The sequence below is a fragment of the Neolamprologus brichardi genome, unplaced genomic scaffold, assembly GCF_056152115.1.
Source record: "Neolamprologus brichardi isolate AB-2024 unplaced genomic scaffold, ASM5615211v1 NODE_ptg000038l+_length_1369362_cov_1, whole genome shotgun sequence".
Taxonomy (NCBI): domain Eukaryota; kingdom Metazoa; phylum Chordata; class Actinopteri; order Cichliformes; family Cichlidae; genus Neolamprologus; species Neolamprologus brichardi.
The window spans coordinates 1,058,993-1,071,546 of NW_028270040.1; the positions used below are offsets into that span (position 1 = coordinate 1,058,993).

General features: G+C 41.4%; 1 protein-coding gene across 2 annotated transcripts in view; it reads left to right on the forward strand.

The window, feature by feature from the left end:
* The window catches only part of exoc6 (exocyst complex component 6), a 57,110-nt gene that overhangs the window by 15,041 nt on the left and 29,515 nt on the right, over window positions 1-12,554 (forward strand). For both annotated transcript variants that reach the window (XM_087837021.1, XM_087837022.1), the window contains exons 2-5: window positions 4,675-4,846; window positions 8,697-8,744; window positions 8,883-8,973; window positions 11,180-11,225. In XM_087837021.1, the coding sequence (XP_087693147.1) occupies window positions 4,675-4,846; window positions 8,697-8,744; window positions 8,883-8,973; window positions 11,180-11,225 (357 nt within the window). The remainder of the gene's footprint in view (window positions 1-4,674; window positions 4,847-8,696; window positions 8,745-8,882; window positions 8,974-11,179; window positions 11,226-12,554) is intronic.

Here is a 12,554-nt window from a genome sequence, read left to right on the forward strand (position 1 = left end):
ATGTGGCGCTGTGTAAATTAAATTGACTTGAATCTTCTGTTTCAGTCTGTTATTATGCACTTAAGTGCTACTTATTCCTGTGTTGTTCAGGATTTTGCAAAGCTTCAGGCGACGGGTCGACTGTTAAACTGGTTTAGACGATTTTGATAGTCGATGTAAACGTGGCAGCGGTAAACTGTCACATGTCAGTTGGCCATCAGGCTGATCTTTCTCCACTCTTCCATGGCAGGTGGTGATATACTGTGGGGAGCAGCATATCTCAAAGGCACAAAGTTCCCACTCCTGTGTCACTGGCAAAATAATTTGTGTGTATTCCTCCACATAAATGAAGCAAACTGTTACTTGCATGAGTCTCATTATAGTGAGACAGCTGGATGCAAACCCTACACGATCCCTTGGATTAAATTAGACTGAAAGTTGTTGTTGATTAAAATGTCTAAATGTTTTTGAAGAAACTGTAGCACTTAATATAACAAAAAGCCATCAGACTGTTGTTGAGCTGGCTCTGTGGAAAGCAGATAAACAGCTCAGGTCTTCATAAGAAAAGCACCTAAATGTGAATCTGTGACCGTTGCTGCAATTATCAAATTCAAATCTTTGGACTAAATGGATCAAGTTTCATTTAAATGATGGATGTCTGTGTCCAGATCACTATCTGACTGCAGTTTATTGCCGTTTCGTTGTTGCGTTGCTTTTTTGGCACAGCTGCAGCTTTGCTTCACGGCCGATGTTGCAATGCCATAAATTTCAACCTTAATTTAAATACATGTTTATCACACTTACAAATAAGCCCAGCGGAGACAAGTCACGGATGAAAGGCTAAATGCTGTTTTTTTATCCATCAAAGATATTTGATTGATTTGCTGATGAGAAGTTTTTGACAGATGTTTAAATACTGTTACAGTTACTTCTCAAGGCAACCTGGACGCGGGTGAGGCGGCTTTAAAATAATATTATATCAAGGTGTTTTTGTGCAAGCAGTACTTTGAGCAGTAGGGTTTAAGGATCATTATTTAATTTTTACCACAGCATGTACTAATATAATGTCCTGTCAGATAGACTTGTTGGCCCTCACAATGCTTTACGCACCTTTCCTCATTCATACAGTCCCGATCAAAAGTTTAAGATCACTTAAGAAATGTCAAAAATCACATTTTGATCTTTTTGAGTGAGCTTCAACATGCAACAAGAAGAAATGGGAGTGAGACAAAACACTTTCTGAGCATGCAGTTCACTGAAAACAGCGCTTACACTGAAACAGGCTGTTTTAGTTTTAGTACCACGTGTGCTGGCAAAGGTCGGCAGCCTTAACCCAACAAATTTCCCACGCGTGGGACTAATAAAGGTTATCTTAACTTATCTTATCTTTGGCCAAATCTGTGCAAAAATGTGGATTCAGTATACATATGTGCATAGAAGTGTTTACCAGAGAAATTCAATTAAAAACAGGTTCAAAGTATTCCTTGTTTTTATTGGAAATATGGAAAAATCTTAAAGCTAAGAACTGTGTGTGTCAAAGATAATAAACCCTACAACTGTGAGAACTTGGCAGAATGAGCTGGAGTAACTTCCTGTCACATTATTTAAGGCTTCCATGAGACTCTTCTCATCTTTGCCTCACTGCAGTTTGTTATCAGCACTTCATGGACTGGTGTTTGTCTTGGCATGCAGTGTAAACTGTGGGAGCCTTTATACACAGGTGTGTGTTTTTCTAAACAATGGCAGTTCATGTTGCTGCAGGTTGACAGTAGTTTTGCAGAACAATTATTATTTGAGGTTTTGGTGATTCGCAATTCATGGAGTAATTCGGATTTCCACTCAGTATGTGTGTCTACACCTCTCTGCATTTAATCTGTCTCTCTTCCACAGCATGTCTTCATCCCGTCTTCCTTCTTTCACCCCAACCGGTCGCAGCAGATGGCCCCGCCCCTCCCTGAGCCTGGTTCTCTTGGAGGTTTCTTCCTGTTAAAAGGGAGTTTTTCCTTCCCACTGTCACCAAAGTGCTGCTCATAGGGGGTCATATGATTGTAGGGTCTACCTTACAATATAAAGCACCTTGAGGCGACTGTTGTTGTGACTTGAGTGAGTCACTGGTAGGTTCACAACAATACTCATGCTATTCCTCTTCAGTGTCACTAGATGGCGTAGTAATTCCATTAAATGGAAGGTTATGCCAGTATTGTAGGCTGGGATGTAGCTGCTCGGCCATGAAGCTCTCCACCAAGTGAAGTTTTGAGGTCTGTAGCGATCGACCTCTCTGCACTATGCACCTCCCTTTGTGATTTCACGTGGCCTTCCACTTTGTGGCTGAGTTGCTGTCATTTCTATTTGCTTCCACTTCATTATAATACCCCTAACAGCTGACTGTGGAATATTTAGTGAGAAAATTTCACAGCTGTACTTGTGCACATGTGGCATCCTGTCGACTTCAGTGAGCTCCGGAGAGTGCCCCACATTTCTCTCACAAGTGTTTGTAGAGGCAGTCTGCATGGCTGTTATCACTCTGGTTCAGGGAATATCAGAAACATACAACACTTTGTAGGTGCCTTGTTATGTTCCTGATCTCTTCCTCGTAATTATTTTTTACAAATGATGCAGTTGTGCTCGTGCTAGATTTTCATACAAAGGCTGAAATAATTCAGTTTATTTGTCATATGACATGTTTACATTCACCATGTACAGTAACAAAAACTGATCAGTGCAAGAAGCAACAGGAAAGCAACAGGAAACATTTATTTCTTTAAAGGAAAGCTGACTGCCCGTTAAAACAAATATGAAATATTCTGTACGTGTTGAAATTGAAAGTCCTACACCTGTTGCAGTATTGTTACTCCAGCTCTTTGTGCTTTCTCTTGATTGCTACCTTAAGCTCCCACTCTGTTGTTTTTGGTCCCACTGTGTTTTAGTCTACCGTTGGCTGATTGTTCAGAGTAGGGCTGTTCGATATAACGATATATATCTGATGACGATATAAAAACGTCTATCGTTTCATTTTACGCTATCGTTTGTTTCGTGGTGTCGCAAAATAAACTGTTTACGGCTGACAGGCGATTTCTTAAAATCACCCCGCAGTTCTTCAGCTGAGACACTTGAGTTAGAAAACACAAACACTGCAGTTGTCTTTACTCGCGAGGACGAGTGACAGAGCGCTCCTACACGTAAGAGACACTCACGGACTTGTGATCTGTCACCGTCTCCTTTCTTTCTTTATACAACAGGAATTAATACATTTGTTCAGTGACATGAGCATGTGCATATGTGATTGTGTGTGTGTGTGCAAGGTCAGAACTGCTTGTTCAACTTCTTACGCTGTGGAAAGATTCAGATATGAATATCAGAACACGTTTCATAAAGAACAATCAGTTCTAAGCAAGGAAAAGGTCATCATGCAGCATTCTATCACAAACAAACTTATATCATTAAAAGCTTATACTGACTACTCAGTACAATTTTCCATTGACAACGGCAATATTTTTTCATGGTTTGATGGTCACTGTAGTTATTATTAATGTCTTAAAGTTCTCTCTCTCTCTTATATTTAATATAACCACACTACTGACGGACAAGCGCCTGTTTTTATGCGTTGTCGTTAGCAACAACGATGGTAACACCATTGCGTGTCCGTTTGTTTATTTTCCACATAAACCTTTCACAATAAAGCTGTTGAGAGTTTTCAAAATAAACCGAATCACGTCAAAGAGTATGCAGATTATTTACAGATGAGAAGTAAAAAAGAGACGCCAGGTGCTAAAAAATAAAGCTTAGACTCAAACGTTAGAACAGGCTTTTCCCCGCAGCACGCCGTGTAATAAATACTCACAAAGAAAACGGCGCCGTTACAACTTATGTCTAAAAATGTATCGTTTCATGCATCGGTTAAAACACTCGACTCCAGCTACATGACGCACAGCTGGAAACACTTCACGCAAGTCGAGCTGCCCGAGATTCACAGACTTTACAGAAAATGTTACATTTTTGTGATTTATATCGTTATCGGACGATAGATGTTTTATATCGGGAGATGAGATTCTGGTCATATTGCACAGCCCTTGTCCAGAGCCAGCATTTACAGGGAGGCTCCTAATGTTTCATGAAGGATGAAGGAATCTAATCTGTATCAGCTTTGATACAGCACTAACACTCTGCTTTAGGTGTCTCTTGGTACATCTGACAGATAAGATGGGAATTTAAATTCCAATAATATACAAATATATACTTCTAAGGATATAAATAAAAATGGAATAGCAGCAAATCAGTGCACCTAATTATGTAGATATGGTCAAGATGACCAATGTGTAAAAATCCAACATTGTTTGTAATTTCATTCACGTTTGAACAAAAAGACAGAAGCTGAAAGATGAGCGGCTCTGTTGACCTGAGAAAGCTGTGCAGGTTTTATCATTTTATGTGAGTTTTGTCAGTGGACGAGTACAATTTTTCAATTAAAACCGTGAAAAGTTTGCATTTATCGGTTAGTGGAGCAAGACCGGGGTTTGAGCACATGCAGCACAGGGCCACTGATCGGACTCGCACCGCTGCGTTTCAGCCATGTGGTCGCCTGCTGAGCTAGACTGGCACACACATAAGAAAGGGTTTGTTTGTTTTTTCATTTTTCTGTTCATGTTTCTTTCTTCTGCTGTTTGTTAAACTGTTACCCATCTACTCCTCTTTCAGGTCTATTTATGATGACCAACCCAACGCCCACAAGCGCTTCATGGAAAAGCTTGATGCCAGGATCAGGAATCATGACCGTGAGATTGAAAAGATGTGCAATTTTCACCACCAAGGGTTTGTGGATGCCATCACAGAGCTCCTCAAAGTCCGCGCTGATGCAGAAAAACTGATGGTAAGAGAGATTACGTTAAACATAACTAGCGACACCTAGAGGTGATAGTGAGAGAGTTCGCTTTTATTATACATTGGCTTTTTAATTTAACAGTGTGTGTGTGAACTCCTGCATTGTGAAGAAGAGAAAATTACAGCAGGTTTTTGGATTATTGGAGTTATTTCTTGTCACATGCGAAAGTTGAGGCTCTGGTGTGAAATTTATGGTTTTCAGGGTTTTTATCGGTTCTATGATTATTTTTATTGTTTTTATCGTTAACTCGGTTTCCCTGGGTCTTTTCCTGTGTGTTATGAATAAATCTTTTTTTGGTACCAGTCCTGGTTTTATTTTGTTGTATTTATCTGCGACACCTTAAAGGCCGGTCTGTGGAAATATTGTCGGACATAAACTGGTCCGTGGCGCAAAAAAGGTTGGAGAGCTGTGGTCTAATCAAGTTTTTCAATTTTAAAGTTTGGGTTTTGATAAACAGCCAGCGCTGGCCTAGCCCTTTTATGTTTTTGCTACCTGCAGGCTCATCCCACTGATAGTCAGACTTGAAATGCACTATCTTGGACTGCAGCTGGGAACAGTAGTCCCTGTATTGCTTTATGTGTAAAGGCTGGGAGCTGCAGCACACTGCAAATAACATGCTGAGCTCACTGAGGCTGCAGTCCCAGGCGGCTAAGTTGAAGTCCGTCTTTGGGACGGCTTACCTCTCTCAGGTTACCAGGTGTTTCTGGCCCAGGAGACCCAAGCTCTGTTCCAAAAGACATCCTCCTTGTTGGCTGTAACTGTCAATGTCTCTATTTTTCACCTGTTTCTTTGCTGCCAAATATCACACACTGCATACAAAGGATGGCTGTAGATTGCTCTGCATTTAAGACTCAACATTAGACTTTTGGCCACATTAGTCATGTCATGCTATCATGTTAGTTTTGGAGCTAGTGAGCATATTTAGAGATGGTGCTGTGCTCCGTTATCAGCTAAGGTTAGTGAGCTCCCAAACTGTATGGGTGCAAAGCACAGACACATATCTGCTAAGTAACAGACTAAAATATCAGACTTTCACTCATCCACACCAAATCAACTTCTTGGGCAGTCTTTACCATACAACAAGACAACAAAGCATAAATATTTATATTTGTGTGTTGGTGTGTGTTTCAATTAATTATTCATATATGACTAAATAAAACAACACAAAATTATACAGGGCGTTGTTGGGATGCTACTATAGAAGTAATCCCTGCAGATGGAGTTGCATAAAGAGGATGTGGGACCTACGGATACATCGAAACCTAAAATCTGGACTAACCGCAAAGCAGCTAGTAGCACAGTGTTTCAACATCCTTAAGAAGCAACTGCTAACACAACTAGAGATTTAGTAAGGACAAATGCCACGGCAAAGGGGAGCCAGGACATCAGGTCAGGGAGGAGATAACATCTCTACACTCTCAGATTCCCTCCTAAGAAGTACAGTAAGTTGGACATACCTGAGGCCTTGGAAACTGCCAAGCAAAGACTCGCAGTATCTCATTGGCAGGGGAACAATATGAGAACAGCCCTACCAAAGCTGGAGTCAGAGCACTACTGGAGGATTATATGGGACAAGGATGCAACACACATATGGTTGGTGGAGCTAAGAGCAAACTCCAGTAACCTCCCTGAACAGACCTCAGTTACTATCGCACTGTCAGACGTCTAAGAAAGTCTCAAGTATGAAGAGTTGGACAGCATCATTTCCTGATATGAGTCATGTCAGGAAATTGGCTAAAGAAGCTAACTGCTCTCCATGAGTGTCGCACAAATGAACTAGTTACTAAAAGATTAGACACACCAAGGATGGCTAATTGAAGACTGGAAAGTCGTGATCACCCAAGGATCTTCAGAAGGGACCCATCCAACTACCGGTCAATGACCTTCCTCGAACCCAAAACATGAAAGCTCCTATCAGTCATCATAGCAGCTAAGACAAACAGGCACATGGTTCAAAACATGAGCAGGATCCAGAAGGGAATAAGCAGAAACACTGAATGGGGCCAAACACCAGTCATTCAAGACTGACAAACTGAAGAACCTGAGCACTGCCTTGATTGATTATAAGAAAGCAAACTCAGTGCATCACACATGGATCCTGGAATGCCTAGAACTTCATCAGCAATTCAATGGGGGCAACTTCAAGCCAGTGGCACAACCAGCATGAAGTGCAGGATTATTCAAAGAGATGAACCCTCTCAGCCAGGACATCAACAAGACTACGAAATAGAGGAAATGTTAGCTATCTCCCACTCATCACATGGATGACATCAAGCTATATGCCAGGAGTGAGTGAGGCATTCACTTGTTCATTCATATCACTAAGACCTACAGCAATGACTGTGAAATGTCATTCAGCTGAATGGGAAGAAAAAGATCCAGACAGTCAACACCTGCTGGTTGTCAGATACCTGGTGGGATAATCAAGTGGCCACAGGAATAGACGGGTGATCGTGGCTCAAGAGTTGGGAGTTCGCCTTGTAATCGGAAGGTTGCCGGTTCGAGCCCCGGCTTGGACAGTCTCGGTCGTTGTGTCCTTGGGCAAGACACTTCACCCGTTGCCTACTGGTGGTGGTCAGAGGGCCCGGTGGCGCCAGTGTCCGGCAGCCTCGCCTCTGTCAGTGCGCCCCAGGGCAGCTGTGGCTACAATGTAGCTGCATCACCAGTGTGTGAATGTGTGGATGACTGGATATGTAAAGCGCTCTGGGGTCCTTAGAGACTAGTAAAGTGCTATACAAATATAGACCATTTACCATTAGATAGAAGCCACTGACATCAAAACAAGGAAGTTTTCACTCCAAGTCCAGCACCCTGAGACTGTGCGCTCAATAAAAAACTAAAATTCTGTAGATGTTCTCCCTTTTTTGGAAGCTTTACTAAAATAACCAAGAGTTCAAAAATCCCCATCTAGAATTGAAAGGTTTGTCACTGAATCTGTGAGAAAGACCCTGTCACAAGCCATTAAACTCCGTGAAAGGCCCAGTGCACAGTCGATAGGCTCGGTTCTCCACTGCCTGGTTAATGGACATGGACAATGAGCTGATTACAAGGCTGAGCAGCTGTAGAAAGGGAAAAGAGAGGGCACGAAGAGATGAGCAGAATAGACATGCAACACCAAGTATGCCAGAACCAACACTGAAGTATTCATAAAATGCATATTGAATATATCACCAATTTTCTAGGTAAATGTATTTCTAAAGGTGGTATTGGTGTTAGATTCTCACAGGATGTCAGTAAAAAACCATCCAATCCACACATGCAAAGAAATCAATCAACAGATGTCCATAAATGATGTGTAATAATGAGAAATGACACGAGGAGAAAGTATTAAAAACGCTTACTACAATTTGTTGAATACTTTGTTGTCTTTGTTGGTGAGAATGATTCTGCACAGTCTTAAAATCCTGAATGCTTCGTGGGCCCCTTCTATGAACTTTCATCTTCATCGTCCTCGTAGATGACAGCAGATATTTATCAAGAATGTCTTGGTACATTTTTCCATTCATCCTTCCTGCAATTATTTGAAATGTCCCAGTGCCGTACACTGAAAAACAGTCCCACGCCATGATGTTCCCGCCTCCAACCTCACTGTTGGTATGGTGTTTTTGGGGTGAGGCTGTTTGACCTCCATACATGGTGTGTATTATGGCTATTATGGAGGTATTTATGCTCATATTGAGGAGGGAACATGTCACCCAGTGTAGCTCCCCAGAGTTTGTGGACAGAGGAGCTCTTTTAAACATGATGGATTATGTGGAATTATAAAATCTTGTGGAAGATCAAAGGTAAAATGATTTAAAGTTATGTAAATTATTAAACTTGTGTCTTTTTTCCAAAGGGCCAAGTGACAGACACTAATCGAAGACTACAAGATGCAGGCAGGGAGGTACGTCCACGCTGTTCCCCTGTGAAGAAATCTGCATGTACATTTACTGCAAAGAGAGTTCCCTATAAGACATGACTGTACTTCATCCCAGTGGTGCCCTCTTTTTCACGGTCTCCAACACTGCGCTCTCTCCCACAGGTGACAGCTCAGACAGAGGAGGTGATTCGCTGTCGGGTCCAGCAGAGGAACATGGCGACCACTGTGGAGAAACTCCAACTCTGTATACCAGGTACTAATGTTGCCTCTGCTTCAGTGAGAAGGATTTTGATTTTGTTGTTCAGTTTTGAACAGTGTTATCCAGCTGGCTGACCTCAAGAGTTTTTATATATATATCATAGTTTAAGTATGAGCTGTCACAACACTGTTTCCACTGCTACATGTGATTCCTTATATAAAGGAATGAGGATGTGGCATGATGCAGATTGAATGCAGACTGCTTGCAGACTGGATGCAGATTGAATGCAGACTGGATGCAGATTGAATGCACTGAATGCAGACTGAATGCAGTAAATGCAGATTGAATGCAGATTGAATGCAGTGAATGCAGATTGAATGCAGACTGGATGCAGATTGAATGCAGACCGGATGCAGATTGAATGCAGTGAATGCAGATTGAATGCAGACTGGATGCAGATTGAATGCAGACCGGATGCAGATTGAATGCAGTGAATGCAGATTGAATGCAGACTGGATGCAGATTGAATGCAGACCGGATGCAGATTGAATGCAGTGAATGCAGATTGAATGCAGACTGGATGCAGATTGAATGCAGACTGGATGCAGTGAAAGCAGATTGAATGCAGACTGGATGCAGATTAGATGCAGACTGGATGCAGACTGAATGCAGACTGGATGCAGACTGAATGCAGATTAGATGCAGACTGGATGCAGACTGAATGCAGACTGGATGCAGACTGGATGCAGACTGGATGCAGATTAGATGCAGACTGGATGCAGACTGAATGCAGATTAGATGCAGACTGGATGCAGACTGAATGCAGATTAGATGCAGACTGGATGCAGACTGAATGCAGACTGGATGCAGACTGAATGCAGACTGGATGCAGACTGAATGCAGACTGGATGCAGATTAGATGCAGACTGGATGCAGACTGAATGCAGATTAGATGCAGACTGGATGCAGACTGAATGCAGACTGGATGCAGACTGAATGCAGACTGGATGCAGATTGCATAAGCCTGCTGGTTTAGATTTTGTCTTCAATAACATGCATGCGATGTTAGAATAATATAGGCCAGTGCACATTTCATGAATCTGAATATTGCTTACGCGGTTGTTTTTTGTGCAAGATAAAATGTCATGTTGTGAACTTTAACTACATACATCATATGTCAATAATGTCAATAATATGAGATATATATGAAACCTAAACTAAGGCATAAAGTCTGAGTGTTAGTGGCCCATGTATATTTCTTTTGGCTTGTAAAAATGATTTTATTTTTAAATATTAATGTTGTTAATTAAAACAAAATATTTCACATTCAATCTGAAAAATATTATGGAAGTCTTAAAATGAACATGGTCTAGTACCCCCCATGCCCCCCTTTAGACTCACCCCTGTTCGCTGCAGGTATCACTTCCATGTAAAATACCGTTAGTTAGCTTATGCAGCAAGCTGTAACATTTAAGCTTGGTGTCAGACTAAGTAATCAGTTCATCTGCATATTTTAATTCAACTTCTGGAGGATTACTGCAGATTTTTCTCTGTGTAAAAGGTTTTTTTTGTACGCAGCTTCTAAAAACGTTTGTATTGCAGGTCTGTCTTCAGTTCTGTGGTGACGGTGGCACGCTACAGAGCTGTGCGTTAAACGAAGCATCAAAGCAAAGAATTGTGTCAAGAAATTTTTATAATCATATAATTATTTAAATTAGTCGATGAATCGTTGCAGCCCTAGTTCAGTTACATTTGAGCCTCTGAAAATGAGAGAATATGGATAAAAATGGCTGTAACTCATAAGCAGTTAATTCAATACTTAGTTTTAGACTCCTTGAATTAAAGCTAAAAATCTGCACTTCAGTCAAATCTGTAGTTTATAATCCACTGTGGTGAGTTTTGTAAAATTCCTCACTGACTCTTCTTCAGTGTGTGGATACTGAGTCAGTTTGTTTAGATTTTAATCTTGCGTCCTGTGACTGCCTCCAGCCTTCCCAGCATCATAAGCTGAAGAAGCTAATTATAACCTTAGTTTTTGGGTATCAAGTAAAAATTATTTATGCATGCTTTTATCTGGCATGTGTAATATTGGAACTTGTATAGCACCTAAGCTGCTGCAACAGTGATGGATCAGGTGCTGGGGATCAGTGTGGAGCCTACTGGCAACTGAACATGTTATCACTGTAAATGTGATGTGTGATGAGCAAAACTGACTGAACCATCAAACTAATCCTGCTTCCTGTCATTGCTCCCTTTGCAGTGCTAGAAATGTACAGCAAGTTAAAGGAGCAGCTGGAATCCAAAAGGTAACCATCATAAAGCATTTCACCACAGTATGACCTTGTTTACAGTTTTTCTTTGGCAATAAAATCACAAGTAGAGAGCGATAAATACAATCAACTCGATACATCATGGTCCAATCATTTAAACACAGCTTTTGTGTTGTAGTTTCACCTGATGTGTCACTGATAAAGATAAATAAATAATGTCAGAAAAAGATGTTATCAATGCAGGATGTAGTAGTTCCTTTTTGTTAGCAGCCTGTCAAAGCACAGGGTGTACACACCTGCTGTGGGTTAGAGGTGGCGTCTCAGTTATGGTCAGACGGGGACATCGTGGTGCGTCAGCTTTTATGTTACCAGCAGAGACCCCGTGACAGTGACATATGACCACATGACATGCTAACTGGTTAAAACTGGGCTGCCAAGATGTAGGAAGTAGTCAGCTTTACATTCATTCTTGCGTACGTAGTGACAGTGTGGTCTGGAATAAGTTAAGAGTTTATAAAGACCCCAAAAGTTGAGTTAGTTATCATAAATCAATCTGGGAGGCCTTAAAACTGTAACAAGTTAGCTAGCTTGTAACTGTGACCTGCCAGCAAATTAAACATGTGATTATCGACTGATTAATGGACATGTTGTTGTATGTGTTCCTTTTCTCTCTCTGTCACTTCCTGTCTGTGACACCCTGCTGAAACCAAGCCTGAACCTTCCAAAATAAGATTCAGGAAGTCATCCTTTATTGTTAATTCTAAACATTTCTCATTTCTCTTTCCAGTTTGAAATCTCACCGACTTTTCAGCTCATGTTCTGCTAGCTTGTCTAAACTTTACAAGCCTGTCTCTGTAAAGAGGAGAGGGGTGTTCACTTTGGACAGGAAGTATTGACCCTTTCTTGTTCGTTACCATGTACCAATTAAGAGACTGGGAGGAAGTGCCCTTGCTCACAGGAAGGCCCCCCCTCACTGCTGCTCTGTCACGGCTCAGCAGGGGTGGGTTTAAAAAAAAAAAGATTCCCCGATTCAAAACGATTTTAATTTGCTGCAGCCGACGGCACGTGCGCACACACGCCATCAGCGCTGAAAGCTGTCGTCCTGGCACTTCCTCCGTCCTCCCGACAGCGTTTACAGTTGATGAGTGTCTTCTGTTCATTTGTATACAATACAGTTTGAACCACCAATTAGATCCATTAGATCAATTAGATCATGCTTATCAGCATCATGATGGGAGCTCAGCACGCTGACCGTACACTGAACTCTTGTCATTTGTGCCCACATTACTTTGTGGTTACAGAATAGACAATAAAAAGAAAATAGCAAATATAGATGTACAGTGTATGTACATGCAGATATACTTT